Raw genomic sequence first — 24,223 nt, forward strand, 5'->3', positions numbered from 1 at the left:
CGTGTCAATCCATTCACCATTCGGGACAACGTTTATGTTTTTCTTGCTATGGATTCGTCCTTATTCAAGGGTTGATACTGACCAGGAAGTCTGGCTCAGGATTAAAACTGGAGAAGCCTAAGTGAGCTGGGTTCAGCGATGATTACTCAGAGTCAGGAGAGCCATAGGGCACCTGGAAGCCATGCGTGAGAAGAGCCAAGGATCCCACATCTGGAATCATAATGTCCCCTGGGGCCAGAAATAGGAGGCAAACCCAGCTGATAACAATGCTGCAGAATTCCAATGAGAAGACCTAGGGAATGGAGTGTCATCAGGTTAATTTTCATGCCTGAACCTCCTAGTGACTGGGTGGGGCCACCTGGTTTAAGGAACAGTCAAGAAAGAGATGCTTGCCCTAGAAACACTGATGGCATATCTTCTTTCTACGTCAGTCTCACTCTTGGCCTTATGTGGATATTTGAGTCACTTATTGTCCTCGCCCCATCCCCAGTTCTTTTCTACTTCACAAGCTAGAGTTCGATTGTGTCTCCTGTATTCCTGGAGTCTGAGCTCAGCTTGCCTCATGGTTCTGACGTCCTTGCTTTCATCTTCATGAATTATATGTCTTCTCTTCTTTCACTTTCTAAAGAGCTGTGTTTATTCCCATTATCCTGTCCACGTTCCATCATCACATATTGGGTGTGTGGAAAACAGATAACTTGTTTAGTCCACATGTTTCCAAGCCAAGAAGAACCACACAGACAGTATTAAGAGACTGCTAGGAACCCCTCAAAGATTCAATCCCAATTGGAGAAGATATAACATGACCCCAGTTTTGTAAAAATATGAGGGCAATAATAGAGAAATTACAATAATGACAATATTAGTAATAATAAGTGCTTCCAAGCACTGGACAGGTATTATTACATTTAAGTTCACTATCACCTTTTAGGTAGTTGTGGTATCTATCCCTTCCATTTTATTAAGTAACCAAGGCACAACGAGATCAAGTAAAAGGATCAAAGGTTATTAAGTCAGAATTCAACCCAAGTAGTTCTCTCCAGAGCCTGAGCACATAGTCACCAAAACCATAGTGAATGACTGTTCTGATAAAGACCTCAAATGTCAGGTGACCGTGCAGCCTGGTCTGCTTGGGACAATTTTGCTTATTGTCCTGACATGGTTGTTAATAAGTCTCCTTCTCATGACAAAAGTTGCCCAGTTTAGAGAATGAATGATATGGATCTCCCTGTGGTGAGAGTCCCTCCCAGTTGTCGTGATTCTGAAAAGTCTAGAAAGGAAAGTTGAAAGTGGATTCAAGTGGGTCATGGAGAACACATTAGAGTGTGGAGAAAAGGAATCATCTGGGAGCATTTCTCCATTTGGTTTTTCCATCCATCACTCTAGAGAGTAATTAACTAAAAGCTGTGCTTTCTGTTAATTGCCTCATCTCTCTGCACAATGGACCCTAAGGAGACATTTAAGAGAATCTTTACTTGGAAGTACTTCTCTTGTAGCAGTGGTTAGTAGAAGGCATGGCCAAAGACACGGAGCCTAGGGGACGTAAACGTCTTCATCCTGAATGCTTATATGATGTCCGTATGCTCTAATTCCTGGAAAAACTGTATGCTCATCTGGACACCAGAGTTTGGTCAAGATTCAGAGGCAGCAAAAGGCAGCTGTGGGGCAGCACCTGCCAGATTTCTACAATACATACCCGTCAGAATATCTAGAAGAAAACCTGGGTGGGTAAAATAGAAATAGCTTTCTTTCTTCAATTTGTCTTTCTGCCTTCTTCTCACAACCCTGTTTTCCTATATGCCCTTAGCCCAGAGACATGCATTCAGGTTCAATGACTATTTTATTTTCTGACAATAACCATATTCCCTCTCCCCTATCCCAATAGGATTATTTGCATTTTAACAGGAACCAAAGTATTGGAAAACAATAAAACCATCTAAGATGGAATTTCAGGCTTTAGCAAGTAGGTGGAATGAGGACTGGAGGGCATCGAGGTTTGCTGACAGCTCACCAACTGGGCAAAGGATTCACAAATTTTTACCACCAAATAATCCATTTTCTTTTGTAAGAGACAAGTAGTTAGTGAAATACATTTATGATACGATCATTATTGTTCAAATTCTCATTTTGATGGCTTACTATGTGATTAGTACTCTATTACCTACTTTACATACCATACTTAAATAGGTCTTCACACAAATCCTATGAAGTGATGATCATTTTCCCCTTACAGATGAAGAAATGGGTCACACAGAAATGAGGTGATTTGCCAAAAATCATAAAGTTGGTAAATGGTGGAGCCAAAATGCTCTGCTTCTCAGCAATTCATTTACTTTCCCATGTATGTTCATCAGAGACAGTTGAAACTTTTGCTTAGTCTGAAATAGGGTAGCCAGAGGGAGTTGATGTAATAGTACTCCCAAGCAATTTGGGAGTACTGTTGTCGGTTTGCATAAATATACAATTTTACTAGCTTTTTGAAATTTTAGAACTTGTCCTTGACTGCCATCATTGCAGACCTGGGGGCTATTGGTCATTGTAATAGTTGACAAAAAGGGTGACATACATTAACTACAATTGATTCTGAGCCAATGTAACCTTTGCCCTGACCTAGTTTTATTCTTTTCTTATTTGTTCTTCAAAACTAATATTCAATCTTTAAACCTATAAATCTATAAATTTAATTAAATAATACAATGCTAATGACTAGGAAAATAACGATGAAAGAGACAGAAACTTTAACATAATTTTGCAGAGGGAGTGATTGTTAAATGCCCAGCTCTGGAGCTTGTCTACCTGAGTGGGTTCCCAAGTAGGTCACTCATTAGCACTGGAAGCCTGGGAAAATCCCATAACTTTCTGTACCTCGTATTATCATTGGGTTGTTGTGAGGATTAAATGGATTAATGTATGTTTTATTAAAAAATGAGTAGACAGTAAGTGCTCAATAAATATTTATTACTATTATTAAAACAGATAAACAGAAGGGTAGATATTTATTGTACTGAATCCTGAAACTTATAGTTGTCTAAAGCCTGTCAGATGCACAAATACCATACGATCTCACTTATAACTGGTATCTAATGAATAAAACATACTAATGAGAAAAACAGAACTTTATCCATGGTTTTTTTTTTTTTTAAGTGCTTTAGATGATTCTAATGTCCAGCCATGGTTAAGAAGCTCTTTTGTAGAGGGATAATTTTCAGGTTAAGATGAGTGAGTTGCAGAAAGACTAGAGAGAAACATGCGGGGAATTCCATCCTCTGCTCCCATATTACAACAGTATGGGGATGCAAGACATTGAAGAGTGCATTTGGACAAATTTGTGTAACCTGAACAGATGCAGGATAATAGGCAAAATGCAGGGGGCTCACATCACTGCTTTGTCTATCTTTAATTTTCTCTCTCTTTACAGAATTCTAGAAATTGCTATTTCCTATGCAAGTACTCATGAATTATTCAATGACATTCTGGGCATAGCCATTCTGGGCATGGCTGTGTGGTGGTAACTTAGCCCTATGTATGTTTGCTAATGTGTATGCGTAACTCTCATCAACAAACAATATGGACAGATGTTGGCCAGTTATCACTTACAGGTTCTCTACTGTTTATTTACTTCACGGATTATGTATTAACATAAAGAATCTTTTCAGTTAGGTAACTACACCAAGTCAATGACTCTATTTTTCAAAACAAAAATATTTCATGAAAAGGTAGCATTGTGTTAGAGTATTGAAAATCTCACGAATGTCTGCTTAATAGAAGACAGGTGGATTCTTATATCTGAGTCTTTTTTAATTTTTAAAATGGAAAAATTGTTGATTATGTTCCAGTAAAAGGTGAGATCATATGGTATTTGTCCCTCACCGCCTGGCTTATTTCACTTAGCATAATGCTCTCCAGTTCCATCCATGCTGTTGCAAAGTATATAATCAACTAAACAAAAAAGCAAACAAATTATAACCAGAGACATTGAAATTAAGAACAATGTAACAATAGCCAGAGGGGAGTGCGGAGAGGGTTTACAGGAGCAACTATAAAGGACAGAAGGACAAAATCAAGGGGGAGGGTAGAGGTGGATGAGGGAGGTGGGATTGGTCTGGGTGGGGTAGAGGGATGGGGAGAAAATGCAGACAATTACAACTGAATAAAAATTTAAAAAATAAAATAAAATAATAAAGTAAATTAAACAGGAAAAAAAGAAAAGCAAAAGTTGTTATTGCAGCAACAACACTTAATATGAGATGTGCCCTCCTGATACATTTTCAAGTGCACAACACAGTATTGTTAACGATAGGCACAACGTTGTACAGCAGGTCTCTAGAGGTCATCTATCTTGCCTAACTGGAACTATATGCTCATTGAACAGCAGCTCCTCATTGCTCTCTAGCCTCCACCCCTGGCACCCACCCTTCTACCCTCTGTTGCCATGTGTCCAGCTACTTTAGATGCCTCCTATGTGTGGAGTCATATGCTACTTTTCCCTCTATGATGGACTTATTTCATTTAGTATAGTATTCTCCAGGTCCATCGATGTTGTCTCAAACGTCACAATTTTCTTTATTTCGATGACTGAATAATAAACCATTGTATGTGCATACCACATTTCCCGTCTCCATTCATCTGTTGATGGACGTTTAGGTTGCTTCTAAATCCTGGTCATTGTGAGCAATGCTGCAGTGAACACGGGAGTGCAGAAGCATCTCTCTGAAGTCCCGATTTCATTCTCCTTGGGTACGTATTCAGAGGAGGGATTGCTGGATGATGTGGTAGTTGTACTTTTAAGTTTTTGAGGAAGTTCCTTACTATTTTCCATAGTGGCCGCACCATTTTACTTTCCCTCCAACAGTGTACAAAGGTTCCCTTTTCTTGATCTTCACTTACATCTCTTGTCTTTTTTAATTTTTGAACAACAGGACTCTAAGGAAAAGAATAATAAAATATGTGATGGTGAGGCTCTTCTTCTCATTTTTTGGCCACAATTTAAACTAGTTTAAAATTAAAGAATTGTTTTCCTTCCTTTGGCCCTTAGGATATTGCTTTTAATATTTTACCATTGAAGATGTAATTAACTGAGTAAAGTTGTAAAATATTTTTTACGAAGTTAAAATATTTGACTTGTTGCTATGTTTAAAGAAATCATAAATAAATTTTTTAGTTTTATCTATTTAGGTGATTATATTGCTTCCTTCTTTAATTTCTTAATGTGGCAAATTACATTAGTTGATTTTCTATTGTTATACCAAACCTGCTTTTCTGGAATAAACCCAACTTGTTTATAATGTTCCATTACTTTTATATACTGTTAGGTTCAGTTTGTCAATATTTAAGATGTTTATGATATTTCTAACTATTAAGTTCTTAAGTAGGTATGGTTGTAATATTCCTTTATTATTCCCTTTTTGCTATTAAGTTATAGTCCCACAAAAGTAGTTGGAAATCATTCCAAATATCCATACTCTGAAAATTATGTGTGTGACTAGGAATATTGTTTTCCTTAAACTCTTGGTACAACTTGCTGAATAGGCATTTTGGGCCTATAGTGTTCTTCACAGGAAGAGTTTTGTAACTGATTCAATTATTTTTAGTATTTATGGAATAACCAGATTTTTTTCTTACTTGAGTCACTTTTGGCGGTTTCCATTTACTAGAAATTTGTAAATATTACTCAAATTTTAAAATGTACTGACATAAAATTGTTTAGAGTATCCTCTTACTACCTTCCAGGTAGTAACATCTCCAGGATCGGGAACTATATCTCCTTATCCATTGTTTTAATTTTTCTTGTTTTGGCTTGGTGTCATCAAATATATCAAGAATCAACTTTGATTTTCTTGTATTATTTTGAAATCATACATAGTTTAGAAACTATCTGTTCTTCCCTGTCTAAGAATTACAGTCGGATCATTTGTTCTTTAATCTTTTATATGCATTTAAGATAACTGTTATCTCTCCACATAAAGTTTTAGTTAAATCTACAAGATTGGTTAAGTGTTCCCAGAAATAAAAAAATGATAATCATATAATGTGATAAAAGTGTTAGCTAAACCTATGATGATAATCATATTGCAATATATAAATGCATCAAATCAACACAAGGTATACGTTAAAATTATACAATGTTTATGTGTCAATTACATTTCAATGTAAAAATCCATAAAATTTGATAAATAGTATGTCTCACTATATTTAAGTTACAAATATTTTATCATTTCTGTTATACTTTATTATCTGGAGTGTGAATGGTTTAGAAGTATATATTGTCATTCATTTCCAATTATGATGTTTTTAATTACCTATTTGTTATTGATCTATCACTTAATCACACTGTAGTCTGACCATGTTATCTGCATGACCAGCTCTTTAATATTGAAACTTTAAAAGTGTTTCACACACCAGCAGAGTACTTCCAATTGCATTAGAAAGATACCTCCTACTGACACCACCTCCCATAATGCTATGTGCATGGCAGGCCCTGCACATCATGGAACTAATTTAACTTCAAAGAAACCCTATGAAATCGGTTTCATTATTATTATTCCAATTTTAAAGAAAAAGTGACAGTCATAAAGATCTTAGACAGGCTGCTCAGAGTCAAAGAGCTCACAGACAGCAGAGCCACAATTCAAAAGCAGGTATATGACATCTAAGGCCTTAGTCACTAAGCTACACACAGGAGTTACAGCTCCATTGACAATATCCTAAAATTCCCAAAGCATCTTTTGAGAAGGGTGTTCTAGATGTTAATATACTTTCTTTCGTACTTTAAGAGCCTAGTGGGTTAATAATGAGAAGTGTAAATATCCTCTTATATATGGGGGAAAATGGATGCACAAAACCATTGTAGTTACTTAGATGCAAAGTTGACCAAGGTTCGTTCATCTAAAATGGCTCAATATTTTCCGTGATTCTGTGTTCAGTGTGGGTAGAAGGTGGTTTATTTCAAGAGAAACTGAGTTAGCAAATGACTTAAAGAGATTCGCTCTCTTCTCTCCTTACAGATCCTAGAATCATCAATGCAATGACTGGAAGAAGGAACAGTACCGTGATTACGAAGTTCATTCTCTTGGGATTCTCTGAATTTCCAAAGCTCACCATTGTCCTCTTTTCGATATTCCTAGGGATCTACCTGATGACAGTGTCCTGGAATGTGGGCCTCATCACGCTCATCAGGATGGACTCCCATCTGCACACACCTATGTACTTTTTCCTCAGTAACCTGTCCTTGCTGGACATCTGCTATATTTCTACTGTTGCCCCCAGGATGCTCTCAGACTTCTTCAAGACCCATACATTCATCTCCTTTATGGGGTGCACCACACAATACTTCTTCTTCTCTGGTCTGGGTCTGAGTGAATGCTGTCTCCTGGCAGCCATGGCTTATGATCGATATGTTGCCATTTGCAATCCCCTGCTCTACACAGCCATTATGTCCCCCACACTGTGTGTGCAGATGGTTGCAGGATCTTGCATCACTGGATTCTTGGGCTCATCTATCCAACTGTGTGCCTTACTTCAGCTGCATTTCTGTGGGCCAAACATCATTAACCATTTCTTTTGTGACCTGCCCCAACTGCTAATCCTATCCTGCTCTGACATCTTTTTTTTCCAGGTCCTGATTTCTGTGCTCACAGTGATCTTTGGGCTTGCATCTGCCCTGGTTATTATGATATCCTATGGTTATATCGTTTGCAGCATTCTGAAGATCACTTCAGCTGAAGGCAGGTCCAAGGCCTTCAACACCTGTGCTTCTCACCTGACTGCAGTGACACTCTTCTTTGGCTCAGGGACCTTTGTTTATATGTATCCTAATTCTGAAGATTCCCGAAGCCAAAACAAGTTGGCATCAGTCTTATACACTCTTGTAATCCCTATGCTGAATCCATTGATCTACAGCCTGAGGAACAAGGAAATGAAAGATGCCCTAAACAGATGGAAGAAGACAATCTTCTTTTAGTGTTACTAATTATGGAATTAACTTCAGATGTCCTGGGTAGGAAAAGTGTCAACTAAAACGATGACCCACAACTGTTCTAATTGTGGGCTGAATTACAGTTCTCTACTTTTCTACTAGAAACTCACAACTAGCACTGAGATAGGAAAAATGCACGAGAAGTATCTGAAAGCTCAACATGTGCAATCTTCATCATTTATGACCCAGTACATTAATAGGCCAAACAATTCAGAAGTATTGTTGCAGCTAGTAGTTGAGCTGTGTCCTTTCCCCTCAATATTCCATCCTTACCCCTCAATATTCCATTGCCACCTAAAATATATTATTTCAAGAACCACAGATATGAGCGCTGTCCAAGGTGGTCAGGAAACCAGCAGGCTTCTTCATTATTTTCTTTGACTTTTTCATAGCCCTGCACAGTCTAGGATCTCAGGTTCTGCTAGAACTGTCCAGTAGGCCAGGATTCTTTAAAAATTGTTGACACTATTACAGATGTCCCCATTGCCTCCCTGAGCTGCCCCCTCCACCCAGCCCCCACACCCAACTGGCCCTCAGCATATGGTTCTCAGTGGCCATGTCGTATGCCTACTTGTTCTTTGGCTAGTCTCCTCCAGTCCCATCCTCTCCCCTCCCATCTGAGATCTCTGTGTTCTATGTATCCCTGCCTCTGGTCCTACTTTGTTTGTCAGTTTATTTTGTTCATTCGATTCCACATAAAAGTGAAATCATATGGTATTGGTCTTTGTCTGACTGGCTTATTGCACTTGGCGTAATGGTCTGCAGTTCCATTCATGCTGTCACAAAGGGTAATAGTTCCTTTTCACACTTGTCTAGTATTCCACTGTGTAAATCTACCACACATTTTTTATCTTCTCACCTACTAATGGGCACTTGGGTTGTTTCCAGGTCTTACTGCCAAGATTATTGCAATTGCACCGCCTGTAGTGCCATGACATGGTCCAGATAGATTGTTCATCGACAAGACATTTATTGGAAAAGCAAATGTTCTTGGAACTGGACTGAGCCAAATGCAGAATTAAGGAGAAGGAGAGGACAGCAGCCCCTTTGGTCAGATGTAGAAATGAAAAGATTTACCATTGATTTCCTTCAAACAGCCATTTCTCTTTATGCATTTGAAATACAGCTTGACTTGTACTGATTAGGGTTATATATGGATTGTCAGGAATATATTACATGGCTATGAGGATCACCAAATTGACAAAGTAATATTAAGTGGAAAATAAAATGGAACAACTTCTCATACACTTGTATTTTTTTTTTTTTATGAGACACTGAACTGTGGAATCCTGATAGTCTCTTAGCTAGGAGAGGGAGACCCATTGAAAGACTAGAGTAACTCAGAAGTTAAAACAGACAAGGAGAGCAGTAGGTAGATGTGGCTAGTGATACTGATGATAAGGAATTTAGCATGTATAACTCTTCAGTTTATATTCACAAACATGGGTCTTCATGGCAGCTTGGCTACAAGTCCCTCATCTGAGAGATGAGGAAACAGGACTTCAGCTTCCACTTGCTGTGGTGACCTAGCAAATGATCATCAGATGAAGGACAAGGCATGCAAGTGTCCCTGCATCACTCAGGGGGAGGACCGTTAACCCCTCTCTCACAGTGGTCTATGAAGGATACTGCTTTTCCCACAGCAATTGCCACTTCAGCTGGGATTATTGCTTCAAATATTTGGCATGCATATCTGAGAGAGGCTGAATGCATCCAGCTCTCCTTAGTGCCCAGGCAATACGAACACTTTTCTTCAATACATCTCTTCATCTAGCGGGTTCACAACGTCTTTCAGTCCTTTTTATCTTTGGATAAAGATTTAAAAATTGTGATTGTGGGAAAGTTCCTCTTTGAAGTGAGCAACAAGTTCTTTCCAAGTAACTTCAATCTATCACTTCTCATCTACAAAAAGAACATTACAGTCTCCTCCCTCCCTACCTCATAAGTTGTGAAAAAAAGAGTCACATTTTGCTTGAAGAGGGAGATGGGTATTGATGTCCTCCCGTACCCTGTTCAGGAGGAAGACAGTAATCAGAGAGCCCAGTTACATGTGTTCAGACCTCTGACCTAGAGAACTGATGTTTGCTGTTTCATGCTGCTGTATTTGTACAGATTCATTATGCAGCAACAGGAAACTAATATTCTCATTGCACATTTCAATTTGCTTCTCTGTAAAACTACCCACTTCTGGACTTTTGCAGTGATATCCGGATAAAGCTTTTTTTTTAAGTTCCTTTGTAGAAGAGTTGTCCAATTTTGTTCAGAAAATGGTCACTAGGCATCTATTTGATGCCAGGCACTAGGACACAGAGATGCATAAGAAATGAAAACCCTAAAGGCCTCAAAGAGAAATAATAGAAGTAGATGAATAGCTATTATGTGAGTCATATCGGGAAGCTATGGGAGTTCAGAAGAGAGAGAAGTCATATCCAGTTGAGGGTGTCAAGAAAGGTTATGTAATCAACAAACAAACAAATGAGCAAAATAAAAGCAGAGACTTGGAAATAAAGAGTTAACTGAGAGTGACCAGCCGATGGGTGTCGGGATAGTGTGGGAAAGAAGGGGAAGAGGAAAGCAAAGGGACATGAGTAGAAGACTCATGGACTCTGACATTCAGTGGGGGGATTGACTGTGGGACTATGCGAGATGGGGCAGGGGAGAGCAATGGGGAAAAATGAGGGACAACTGTAACTGAAGTGCAGTAAAGTTTTTAAAAATAGAAAGGTTATTTTGGGGTGGCTGTGAGGAGTAATACAGGGAGTCAACACGAAGCTCAGGAAGGACTTTATGCAGCAATACATGAGTTTGTTGGACTGGAGAACATATTTAAGTAGCTGATCCCATTGGCGATCTAAGTCTGGGAATTACAATCCAGAAAAGAGGGGTGAGGGCAGGAACCACTTAGATCCAGAGTGATGGACTGATGAACTTGGGTGGGCCTGAGGAGCAAGAAGTTACCAAACATAGATGTACTGAGTTGTGTAGTAGTAAAACAGGAAGTTTTGGTAAAGGTAAATTTCAGAGTTTGAGGTTTTAAAATTAAGCACTTTCCCATTATGGTGAGGTCTGGGGTGGGGCTGCCAAATCATGTGAGTGGGGTGGCATAGGATTTGAAGTCAGTGGAAGTATAGAGGTCAAGAGAGTGTGCAGCTAGGGAATTTGGAGGGGCATTAACTTTTACACCATCTGATTTATCTTTCTGGTTGCCCTTAAACAAACAGGGCCAAAAAAATGTTGACATAGAAGCATAGAGAGGAGTGAAGTAATCACAGTGAGGTGAAGTCTACCGAGATTTAGTTCCTGCATTATTGAGCTTGACATCTGGTCTTGAAGCTGATTTCCCAAACCCAGTGGTGATCAGCTTGAGGAAATGATATCTCGAGACCTTAATCAGAGAGATCACATGGGCATTGCACAGACAGACCTGTTGGGTCCCCTGCCCCTCATCTTTGTAGCTACCATATTTGACAGAATTTTAAGACTAATTTTAGATTTTCAAGATGAATTAATGATTCAGTAAAATAAACAGATACTTGCCAACCCTTAGCTGTCTTCTCCTTTCTTCTTCTCTTCCTTCCCTACGCTATCAACGTCACCATAGAATGATGTGTCCCGTGTTCACTTGGCTTCTCATACATGGGGCCTTTTCCACCATCTGGCATCCAGCTGGATAGCCCTCTCCAGTGAACATTAATCAACCTACCTTCCTGCTTCCAACCACAGCTGCCTCTTTGCCTTGGGATTGAGCCCTGATGACAAAATGCTATATTTAAGATCAAGGAAGTTCAGGGTGGTTGTACAGTTTGCAAGTCACATCAGCTCTGGGTCATTTTCACATCTGTCTTAAGGGACAATTCCGTGTTGCAATGCACAAGAGTTAATTCGATATGTGACTCCCATCGGCTCCGTGCTTGTCAGTGTTCCTGGTCTCAGAAAGGCTTCTGTAGAAAAGGCTTTGAGAGGGCTCTCTTTGCAGGATAGCAGTGAGGCTTCCCAGAAGAGTTTCCACGTTCCCATCACCCGAACCAGACTGAAGGACCAGAATCTCTGTAAAAAACAGACAATAGACACTGTGTGCGGAAGGCCGCATCTGCACAACACATGTGGTTGGGCAACTATTTTCTAGGTTTTTTCCATGCTGGTATATAAACCTATTCTAAGACTGAGAGTAAATTTCAGAGACCACTTTCTTCATTACACTGGATCCAGGAAAATGAATACACTTCTATGTCATTTTCAATTAGGTAAAAACAACCTTGGGCAAAGACAGAGAAGACTAGCTTTAAGCAAAAGTATGAAGTCCTATAACTTTGCCCTCTGAGTCACCCCCTCCTATTTGAAGCCCCGCGTTTCCTGATTCTGGGTTCCTTGTTCTTCCCATTAGTGCTTGCCTCTGTGTTGTCACACAGCCTTCCCTTGTCCCTGGAGATTAGAGGCACAGGCTTAAACTCTGGTTGTGCCAATGACTGGTTGCACTCTGGTGGGCAGCCTTGGCTGAGAACCTCTGCTTCAGAGCATCTCTGTGTGGCCTTTCCTTAAGCCTCCACACCTGTTCCAGCTTCCCAAGTCTTGAGAATTCTTTCACCTGACATCTCCAGATGCTGTACCTATTTTTCCATTTCCTTCTTTTCTTTCACTGCTAAACTGGCATCTCACTTTCTCCTGTCTCCCCCTGAACACCACAACAGATACCCCATCTGTGATGAACTATTGAAACTTTGCTGGGAAGATTTCACTTTCCTTCCTTCTTGCCACATCCAATGTCCTTTTGTTTTTCTCCTTTTTTTTGCCCTTTTTGAGTTCCATGCCATGTTTACAAGCAGCACTGGGGGTGCTTTGAGGATCAAGATAAGGAATTTGGAAGCCATCAGGCTGTTAGTGAAGCATGACAAACTAATGACTGTTCTCAAGACAGGAACCTCTTGACTGGATCAGTGCTTTAGGGAGCTCCACCTGCATGTAAAGGAGGGGGAGTTTTACTGAAGGGAGTCTGAAGGCAAAAAGACCTGTTAGAAAATTTTGGAAGATCATGAACTATTATGTTAAAACTGCCTGACAAAGAGGATTTGGGGTGGAGATGTCAGGAGGCCTCACTGATTCTCCTGATGATGTTTATATTCTGCACTATGAAAGGAAAAGAGAGGCTTTTCTGAAATTTTGCTTTGGGGAAAAGGAAGGAATGGAGTGAAGGAAGGAGAGGGGTAGGAATTTTAAAAAACACCACAATCTCATAGCATTCTGTCCTTACATTCTTCATCCTGCAATAAGGAGTAAGAAAGAAGAGGTTTGTTTTGTTTTTGTTTTTATTATTTTCAATCTAGCACAGGGTAATCACATACAAACCACCTCACTGGCTATAGTGATCCTTTCTTGTATATCAAACCTTGGAGAGACCCAACATGTAGGCATAAGGCCAAGAGCTGGGAACCTGGAGAAAGAGGCTATGGCCCTGGTAGGAGGGGTTTGGGAGCAGAGAAGGGAAACTGCAGATTTTTCCCATTTGGAGGCAAGTTGAAGGGCTGCCAACATCAACAGGGTGTGGCTGCCATCCTTTTCAGACCCTTGAAAGATGCCACAGTGTCCTGTGGGTTTGCACAATGCCCACTTCCCTCTGTTCCTTGCATGTCCCTCCCTAAGACACACAAATAGAGCTCAAGTCTTTCCAAGTTGGATATTTGATAAATCATAAACAAACATGTACATAAGGGACATCTGGCCCTAGTCGAACAGCAAAGGGTTATTTTATTAAACTCCCTGCACATTGATCTTTGGAAAGTTGAGGTCTATCCAGTGATTTTCCTCCTTCCCCCATTGACACCCATTTGTTATGTCCTTTTGGGTGGCAGTGGGGTGTAGAGGGCTGAGCATAGACTTTGGATTCTGGAAGGCCTGAATTGAACTCTGTTCTTGTCGTGATCTTTCTGACAGACACCTCTCAGAAATTCCATTTTTCTCTACTAAAAGTGTGTTTAAGAATACTTTCTTTTGTGAACTTCTCTGAGGAATATTATGAGATCAGGTGTATGAAGGCCCCATCCACACTACCAAAAATGTAGTGCTCACCTGTCTCTTCTCTTTGTCTTTATTTCACAGAATCATAGAGTCTGACAATTTTAAGGAACCTATAAGGTTCACTAGTTCACACTCGCTTTTTGGTAGTCTATTTCTTCCTTTTTAAAGCATCTGTTTTCATCTTTTATTTCTATTGAGCACACTATCTGTGCTTTTTTAATTGTTGTTCAATTACAGTTGTCCCCATTTGCCCCTCCCATTATTCTCCCATACCCTAGTCTACTTCTTTTATTTTTCCGGCTTTCTTGAGCTATAGATGACATATAACATTGTATTACTTTAAGGGACACAACATAACGATTTGATATATGTATGTATTGTGAAATGAACCCCACAGTAGGGTTAGTTCACATCCTTCATCTCACACAGTTTCAGTTTTTTTATGTGATGAATATGTTTAAGATGTTTTTTCTTTGCCACATTCAAATAATGATACATTATCATTAACTATGGTCACCATGCTGTACATTATATCCCAGGACTTATTTACCTTATAACTGCAAGTTTGTACCTAGTGACCCACTTCATTCATTTCCTCCACCTCCACCCTCCTCGCTACCTCTGGCAACCACCACTCTGTTCTCTGTTTCTATGAGTTTGAGGTTTTTTGTTCTGTTTTGTTTTGTTTTGTTTTGTTTTGTTTTATAGGTTCCACATGTAAGCGAAATCATCACTGTCAAGTGTACTGTTTTCTACTTACTTAGTCCAGAGATGGAGAACTTATTCTTTTCCAGAATATTTTTTCTACTTTTAGACTCTTCTATTGTTTTCCTACAGTCTCTTCCTCACTCCCCCTGCTCCCTCCCTCCTTTTTCCTTCCTTCTTTCACTCATTTAGTCATAGTTCCAACTCTTGAAGTCATGCAAAAGATATTTCTACAGTGAAGAGATTCTGTAAAATATCCAGTGCTTTACAAAGGTAATTGCAGTTGATGAAATGATTATATACTTTGAGGCCAAAAGCCACTCTTGGCTTTCACTGTCTCTGGGGGTATCTTATTGGAACCAGATCAAGGACTAAGAATATAGTCGAAGCAGCGCCAGTGGAACTCAATTGCACCCAACCAAAGTTGGCATCCTCTTTACCAACCAGCCCAGGCATCAAGTCAAACTGTCAGTCCGTGCTCCCTGGGACATGTCATAGCCCAAAACCTAGAGAGACCCAATGGTACCTAGGAGAGAGGTGGCCTTCCTTTAAAGGCCCATCAGGCCCTTCCCTTGGCGGCCAATTTAAACTCACAACATCTAAATTTTATGTATCTCTTTGGCAAAGACCAGGGCTCCAGGTGCCAGAAGAGGAGGATTTTGCTCCAAGCTTCCAGTATTACTCATGTGACTGAAACCCAGAGTTTAAGGAGTTGTAGGTGAGTGTGCCCTTTGCCCTTCCTCAGGAGTGGTTGCTGGTGAATTCTAGAGTCACAGAATGGGTGAGTTAGAAAAACTTTCCAAGGAGGGGAAGGTGGAGTAGGCCTGGTGCCAACGTCCTGTCTTCTGACTGCTTGATTTTAACCAGAGGAGCTGGACTTGACTTGATAATCTGGAATTTGCAAAACATTTTGTTTTTAAAAATGTTCTGCTATTTAAAAATGGAAAGAAAGAATGAAGGATGTGTACTAAAAAGTATTTACCTAAGCTAAGGTATTGTATAGACAGGAGATTTGAATATTAAAATTCAGAAGGGCAAAGAATTTTACCCAAGGTCATATAGAAAAAAGAGGGAACAAGAATTAATTCAGAATTTTCTTTTTTAGTTTTCAGGCTTTTGCTTTTTATGCTATTCTAGACTCATAAATGTGTGCATGTGTGAGTTTGCCTGTAGTATTTTTTAAAAAGATCTAGTTTCCTTAGATCCTCTCTAGTTACCAGTGAGACCCCAGGTTTTAGAATAGGGTAAAGCAGAAGGAGCTTCTTCTGGAGAATGAGATTCAGGTCCTGGTTTCACCTCTTGTCCCAACCAAGTCTTCGGACATCCACTCTCTCTCTCTTTTGGCTTTAGTTTTATTGTCAATAGTGGAGAAAGTCTATGTTAACTGGCTTTTACCTCTGGTATCCTATTATTTTATGTATATTCCCAGAAATTTCTGGACATCCATGCAGTCTTTAAAATAGAACCAGTTCAGTAGTGTTTGGGTTAGGGCAAACCTACAGTGTCTATATAGTAAATATTTTATAACCCTAAACTTAACCAGTCAACAAATAGTCACTGGGCACCTATGATATGGATAGCACTGTAACACATAAGAAGGAATGGATGCAAGCAGAAAACACATTCTTTTCCATACAGACTAGTCTTTCTAGATTTTCTTCATCATACCCTACAAAGACATCTGAACTGCAATTATCCCCTGTAATTCAAATATGCCATTAATTTGAGAATTACCACATTAGAACCTCAATCCTTTGTATCTTGGTGTATAGCTTTGTTAAAATATAAATGAACTTGACCAGGTTAAGGAGAAGGAGACTCTTTACAATGGTTTTATCTTCATTTATTTTATTGTTTGAACAATGATTTTAAGCATTCAGCTTCCAATCTTGTTCAGTCCATTGGAATGGGGAAAAGGTCATACCTGTGTCACACCTATAACATGGTCTTCTGGACTTCCTAGCCCCCTGGACATACTCTTTTATAGCATTCAAGAAAGAGAATGGGCTCTGGAATCAAAGAGTTGAGGCTTAGGTAAATTTTGGCTCTGTCACTTAGTAACTCTTTGGGTTGTCATAACCTCAGTGAGCTTCTGGTCTGAAGTGCCTATCTTTTGGAATTGTTGTAAACTGAACTTATTCAGAAAATATCATGTAATGTTTACCATGTACCAGACCCTGTGCAAGGCACTGAGGTTATAATGCTTCCCCAGACTTTATGGTCAAGAATACAGACAGAACAAGTTGGCAAGCAAAAGTAAATAGAAAGTGTGATAAACGTTATGCAATAAGCCAACAGGTTTTATACATATTGGGAATAGCATAAGTAGGGGACATTTCGTCACTGCAGCCATTATTATGACATACAAGTACAGGCACCTGGGTTTAGGCAGCCAGTGCAGTGGAGAGCAGACCTTGGACTGGGGATGAAGAAACCTGGGGTCAAGTCCTAGCAGTGCTGATTACCGTTTAAGTAATAAAAGTTATGTTTTTTCTCTTCAAAACGTCATGTGAGTTATTTAATTCCCACCGTCTATGAGATAGTCCTGGTATTACCTCTGGTTTTGCAGTGGAGGTGGATTTAAGAGTGATGTGGCGGCTTGACCCAGGCCCCACCGCTAGTGAGTGCTGGTGTACAGATGAGAGACTAGCTCTGTCCGACATCAAAGCCCTGTGCTGGGTGACCCCAGATGGGAAAAGGATGTGAAAATGCTGCCAACCCCAAAAACGCTGTAAAAGCTCCTGGTGGTGCTTCTCAGACCATGCAAACTAACACACACCTATATCATACTCATATACTCTATGTCCATTTACATGACTTCTATATCTTCTACTTCTATATACATAGAAATACAGAGTATATGACATATTTTATATTTGTCTCCAGATAATTTAAGTCAAAATAACCTGCATTATTTCTCCCTAAGGCTTGATTTTAACCAGAGGGGAGTGGATTTGAATTGATGTCCTGGAATTTTGCAAAAAAATTTGTTTTTAAAAATGTTCTGCTATTAACAAATGGAAAAAATCACTTAAATAATCATAAAATAAATGGTTTTCAGCTTTTATCATATTCTTAAAATGTAGTAGAGTAGATATGATAGATTCTTGGGGTTGAAAGAGAAAAGAATTATGATAAGTCTTCCTAAAATACACATCCGATGCTAACTGTAAATATGAAAAACAAAGGTGTGGGGCCTGGGGTAACTGTCTGGCCGTGTACAGTTTCTCGTCAGAATGACTGGTGCTGTCACATCTCAAGAGAGCACTTTTGTAAAATCGACCTGTCTCACTGCAAATCATCACAGGCTTTCTTCCTGGCTTTTGAAGCAACTTTCTGAGCTTCCTAGTCCATCTCTTGCACTCCCATTGATCTTTTACACAGCTTCTACACTTCTACTTTGCTCTCCGTTATATTGTTAAACCCGTCTTCAACACCTAGTTCCCTGTTTACAAAGATGCAGGTAAAATGTGAAAAGCAAACAAAAACAAAACTTTTCTTGTCCATAGAAGAAGTGTCAAACTCTTTAACATAATAATATTAATTCAACAAACATTTATTGAGCACCTAGTATGTGGCAGACACTGGTTGAGGTCCTCGGGATACTTTAATAAACAAAGGAGACAAAAATTCCTATAAACCCTGGTCTTCATTAAACTTAATGCATTGGAGTGGAAGGAGGCAGACAATCGATAATCAACAAACCAATTAATTATACGCACTAGTAGAAGGTGGTATTTTGAAGAGGACAGGACAGGGTAAAGGGGGACTAAGGTCTAAAAGTGGAGAGAAGGTTGACATTAAATATAATGTGCACACAGATATATGCAATTATATATGCAGCATGTGCAGTTATCCACAGAATATACACAATTACATACACAGTATATGTGATTGTATACATGTGAAACAGGTAAACAGACATCCTCCCATCTTTGCTTTTGGAGCTCTTCCTCAATCTGTCCACCTCCCACTGTCTCTCAAAACCAGACTTCTGTTATCCCCTCTTAACACTCCTGGGCTCCCACCTCCCTGACGTTTCTAAGGTTCCTCAAACCCTATGCTCTCTCGAGATTTTTCCATCTTTAATGTGAACCTCTCTGAACCAACCACCTCCCAACTTCCTCACATGTCAAATTTTCATTCTGGTAACCCCTTACTCATTGTTGGACCCCTCCTCCTCTCGGGAGCCTCCACCTGCTATGTCCCATATCCAGGGAGCCCCATCCCACTGTGCTGTGATTTGTCTGTTTGCTCTCCTCCGGATGTATTATGAGGGATATATTGAACTAAATAGTAACGTTGTATTACTTTCTACACCATCTGCATTTAGCTCCAAAAGCACATGGTGCCATGTGTTCCATAAGTTGATCGTATTTGTGCAAAATGAGTATTAGCATTTCACAGTCTTGAAAGTTTTTTTACTCCTTTCTGTAATCTTTAAAAAGAGTTTTAGTTAGTTTTTCACACCTCTAAGTGTTTCGCTCTACTGCTTTAAAAAGAAAGAACACCTGGATTCCATGCAGAACAAACTATGATGATAGGAAAAACAAAATTGTCTCCCTGGGCTTTTAAATTCTTGACATATTTATTTTCCTTTAAAGAAAAGCACAGAGTATCTAGAATAAATTCAAGAGGCTCAGTAAGTCAACTGCAACACTTGGAGCAACTGAAAACTAGGGGGTATGTAGTCCAGGTTCTATTAATAGCTTCCTCTCGTAAAGTGGTGACATTGACAGTGACGGGGATGACCCAGATAATGCAAAAATGTCAGGCTATTCTGGGGAATGTTTCTTCTCCATAAAAAAAAATATATCAAGGAAAGGGTGATTATGAACCCTGTGAAAGACCCGATGAATGTGGTAGAGGGGAATTCTGCGTCAGATAGAGGTAGGACCTTTGCCTCCCAGTCTCTTCTGACTTAGGGACTTTATGATTCCATGACACAATGAAGTGGTTTCCTCACCTGGATCTCCCTGGCCACAGGAATCCCCCTTTGGGGCTCTGAAGGCAGCAGAAAGAGGACACACACCATGGGAAGGAATATCAGCATGATGACCAATTTCACCCTCTTGGGATTTTCAGAGCATCCAGAGCTGCAGATTTTCCTCTTTGTGCTGTGCCTGGGGACCTATTTCATGACACTGACTTGGAACCTGGGTCTTATTGTCCTGATCAGGATGGAGCCGCAACTCCACTCCCCCATGGATTTATTCGTTGGTAACTTGTCCTTTGTCGATATCTCATACACCTCCTCTGTGACTCCTAAGATGCTCTGTGACTTTTTCAAAGACCTGAAGACCATCTCCTGTGTGAGTTGTGCTGCTCAGTTTTTCTTCTTCATTGGATGGGAGGCACTGAGTGCTGTCTCCTGGCAGCCATGGCATATGACTGGTATGCTGCCAACTCCTACCCTCTGCTCTACACCAGCATCATGTCTGCCATACTCTGGGCGGTGATGGCCATTACAGCATACGCTGGTGGATTTCTCACGGGATTGGTCCCAACCACTTCCATATTCCAGCTCTATTTCTGTGGGCCATGAGTCATGAACCACTTTTTCTGTGACCTGCCAGCCTTGCTGGTCTTGTCTTGTTGTAGTACCTTCCTCAGCCAGGTAGTAAACTTTGTAATTGGGTGTGCAGTTGGTGGGATATCAGCTCTTCCTATTTTTTTTTCTTCAGCATTATTGCTTAATTTTTAAATTTTTTGTAGTGATAATTTCTTATTAACAATTTCAAAATGTGTTTTTTACAGAGGTTGTAATAATCATCCATTTAAAAAAATTATTCAATTACAAATGTCTGCGTTTTCTCCCCATCCCTGCACCCCACCCCAGCCAGTTTGGGTTTCTTATGGCTACGTCGTTACTGCTATTATGAAGATCCATTCAACCCGTGGGCGGATAAAGGCTTTCAACACATGTGCCTGTCATCTGACCACAGTGATTCTCTTTTACGGCTCTGGTCTCTTCTCATACCTTCATTCTATTGCTGGATACGCATGGGACCAAGATAAGATGGTGCCCATGCTCTATGGAGCCATGATTCCCATGCTGAACCCTATCATATATAGTTTGGGAAACCAGGGGATCAAAGATGCATTGAAAAAACTCAAGGAGAGGAAGAAGCAGATGTCTTTTTTGTGTCATTTAGTTCCTTGAGTTAAGAAGTCTTAAGTTTTGCCATATGTAAATAGGCATAATACAATAATAAGTGATTCACAGACTCTGAATAATAAGTTAAAGGAGCTATTTCAAATAAGACCCCCAATGTACATGTCTCCTGGAAAATTAGGTTCAGCAGCAGTTTGTTGTCTTCCATTTCCTTGTCATGGATCAATAGGGTTTTAATTTGGATCATCTGCAACAGAAAATAGATGTGCTTTTTCATAACGTTCCTTAGCTTTATGGCACCAGATGGTGGGTTCAGGAGACTATGCCTTAGAACAAACTGGGGCATGGCCACAGGACCACAAGCATTCGATTGAGAAATTTATACAATATTACAGAGTTCATGTCAATCCATTCACCATTCGGGACAACGTTTATGTTTTTCTTGCCATTGATTCATACAAATTCAATGGTTGATACTGACCAGGAATGCTGACTCTGGAGTAAAACCTGAGAATCCTAAGTGAGCTGGGTTTAGCAATGATTACTCAGAGCCAGGAGAGCCATAGGGCACCTGGAAACTATGTGTGAGAAGAGCCAAGGATCCCACATCTGGAATCATAATGTCCCCTGGGGCCAAAAATAGGAGGCAAACCCAGCTGATAACAATGCTGCAGAGTCCCAGTGAGAAGACCTAGGGAATGGAGTGTCATCAGGTTAATTTTCATGCCTGAACCTCCTAGTGACTGGGTGGGGCCACCTGGTTTAAGGAACAGTCAAGAAAGAGGTGCTTGCCCTAGAAACACTGATGGCGTATCTGCTTTCTAGGTCAGTCTCACTCTTGGCCTTATGTGGATATTTGAGTCGCTTATTGTCCTGACCCCATCCCCAGTTCTTTTCTACTTCACATGCTAGAGTTGGATTCTGTCACCTGTATCCCTGGAATCTGAGCTCAGCTTGCCTCATGGTTCTGACGTCCTTGCTTTCATCTTCATGAATTATATGTCTCCTCTTCTTTTGCTTTCTAAATAGCTGTGTTTATTCCCATTATCCTGTCCACGTTCCATCATCACATATTGGGTGTGTGGAAAACAGATAACTTGTTTAGTCCACATGTTTCCAAGCCAAGAAGAACCACACAGACATTATTAAGAGAGTACTAGGAACCCCTCAAAGATTCAATCCCAGTTGGAGAAGATATAACATGACCCCAGTTTTGTAAAAATATGAGGGCAATAATAGAGAAATTACAATAATGACAATATTAGTAATAATAAGTGCTTCCAAGCACTGGACAGGTATTATTTCATTTAAGTTCACTATCACCTTTTAGGTAGTTGTGGTATCTATAACCTCCATTTTACTAAGTAACCAAGGCACACCGAGATGAAGTAAAGGTTATTAAGTCAGAATTCAACCCAAGTAGTTCTCTCCAAAGCCTGAGCACATAGGCACCAAAACCACAGTGAGTGACTATTCTGATAAAGACCTCAAATGTTGTGTGAGAGTGGAGCATGGTCTGCTTGGGACAATTCTACTTATTGTCCTGACATGGTCGTTAATAAGTCTCCTTCTCATGACCAAAATTGCCCAGGTTAGAGAATGAATGATATGGTCACTCCGTGGTGAGAGTCCCTCCCTGATGTGATTCTGCAAAGTCTAGAAAGGGAAGACGAAACTGGATTCAAGTAGGTCATGGAGAGCACTGGGAGTATGGAGAAAAGGAATCATCTGGGAGAATTTCTCCATTTGGTTTTTCCATCCATCACTCTGGAGAGTAATTAACTGAAAACAGTGCTTTCTGTTAATTGCCTCATCTCTCTGCACAACAGACCCTAAGGAAACATTTAAGAGAATCTTTACTTGGAAGTACTTCTCTTGTAGCAGTGGTTAGTAGAAGGCATGGCGAAAGACACAGAGCCTAGGGGACGTAAACGTCTTCATCCTGAATGCTTATATGATGTCCGTATGCTCTAATTCCTAGGAAAACTGTATGCTCATCTGGACACCAGAGTTTGGTCAGGATTCAGACACAGCAAAAGGCAGCCGTGGGGCAGCACCTCCCAGATTTCTACAATACATACCCGTCAGAGTATCTAGAAGAAAACCTGGGTGGGTAAAATAGAAATAGCTTTCTTTCTTCAATTTGTCTTTCTGCCTTCTTCTCACAACCCTGTTTTCCTATGCCATTAGCCCAGAGACATGCATTCAGGTTCAATGACTATTTTATTTTCTGACAATAACCATATTTCCTCTCCCCTAACCCAATAGGATTATTTGCATTTTAACAGGAACCAAACTATTGGAACATCAGGAAAACATCTAAGGTGGAATTTGAGGCATTAGCAAGCAGGTGGAATGAGGACTAGAGGGCATCGAGGTTTGCTGACAGCTCACCAATTGGGCCAAGGAATCACAAATTTTTACCACGAAATAATCCATTTTTCCTTTGTAAGAGACCGGTAGTTAGTGAAATACATTTATGATACAATCATTATTGTTCAAATTCTCATTTTGATGGCTTACCATGTGATTAGTACTCTATTACCTACTTTACATACCATACTTAAATAGGTCTTCAAACAAATCCTATGAAGTGATGATCATTCTCCCCTTACAGATGAAGAAATGGGTCACACAGAGATGAAGTGATTTGCCAAAAATCATAACGTTGGTAAATGGTGGAGCCAAAATGCTCTGCTTCTCAGCAGTTCATTTACTTTCCCATGTATGTTCATCAGAGATAGTTGAAACTTTTGCTTAGTCTGAAATAGAGTAGCCAGAAGGAGCTGATGTAATTTTCCTCCCAAGCAATTTGATGTTGTCATTTTGCATAAATATACAATTTTAGTAGCTTTTTGAAATATTAGAACTTGTCCTTGACTGCCATGACTGCAGACCTGGGATTATTGATCATTGTAATAGTTGACGAAAAGGGTGACATACATTAGCTACAATGGATTCTGAGCCAATGTAACCTTTGCCCTGACCTAGTTGTATTGTTTTCTTATTTATTCTTCAAAAAAATCTTCAATCTTTAAACAATCTATAAATTTAATTAAATACTAGAATGCTAATGACTAGGAAAATGAAGATAGAAGAGACAATCACTTTTAATGTAAATTTGCAGGATGGAGTGATTGCTAAATGCCCAGCTCTGGAGCCAGTCAACCTGAGTGGGTTCCCAGGTAGGTCACTCATTTGCACTGGAGACCTGGGAAAATCCCATAACTTTATGTAGCTTGTGTTATCATTGGGTTGCTGTGGGAATTAAATGGATTAGTGTATGTTTTAGAAAAAATGAGTAGACAGTAAGTGCTCAATAAATATTTATTACTATTATTAAAACAGATAAAGAAAAGGGTAGGTATTTATAATACTGAATACCGAAAGTTATCATTGTCTAAAGCCTGTCAGAT

The 24,223-nt window shown here is 39.8% G+C and overlaps 1 protein-coding gene and 1 pseudogene across 3 annotated transcripts; both read left to right on the plus strand.

The window, feature by feature from the left end:
- The first annotated feature begins 1,511 nt into the window (after positions 1 to 1,511).
- Positions 1,512 to 9,198, plus strand: LOC128781122 (olfactory receptor 5AN6). Of its 3 annotated transcripts, XM_053925743.1 has the most exons (3): positions 1,512 to 1,724; positions 4,645 to 4,737; positions 7,005 to 9,198. In XM_053925743.1, the coding sequence occupies exon 3, from the start codon at positions 7,025 to 7,027 to the stop codon at positions 7,958 to 7,960; it is 936 nt and encodes a 311-aa protein (XP_053781718.1). In that variant the 5' UTR covers positions 1,512 to 1,724; positions 4,645 to 4,737; positions 7,005 to 7,024; the 3' UTR covers positions 7,961 to 9,198. The 3 variants fall into 3 exon arrangements, with proteins under 3 accessions (XP_053781718.1, XP_053781717.1, XP_053781719.1); XM_053925742.1 differs by lacking the exon at positions 4,645 to 4,737; XM_053925744.1 differs by lacking the exon at positions 4,645 to 4,737 and having other exon boundaries at positions 7,125 to 9,198.
- A 10,493-nt stretch (positions 9,199 to 19,691) lies between these two features.
- Positions 19,692 to 20,855, plus strand: LOC128780825 (olfactory receptor 5A1-like; annotated as a pseudogene).
- The last annotated feature ends 3,368 nt before the right edge of the window (positions 20,856 to 24,223 follow it).

Source organism: Desmodus rotundus, chromosome 5 (assembly GCF_022682495.2).
Source record: "Desmodus rotundus isolate HL8 chromosome 5, HLdesRot8A.1, whole genome shotgun sequence".
Taxonomy (NCBI): Eukaryota; Metazoa; Chordata; class Mammalia; order Chiroptera; family Phyllostomidae; genus Desmodus; species Desmodus rotundus.

Bases quoted from the DNA above. Each gene is read 5' to 3' on its own strand.
- LOC128781122 (XM_053925743.1), top strand. From the start codon at position 7,025: ATGACTGGAAGAAGGAACAGTACCGTGATTACGAAGTTCATTCTCTTG.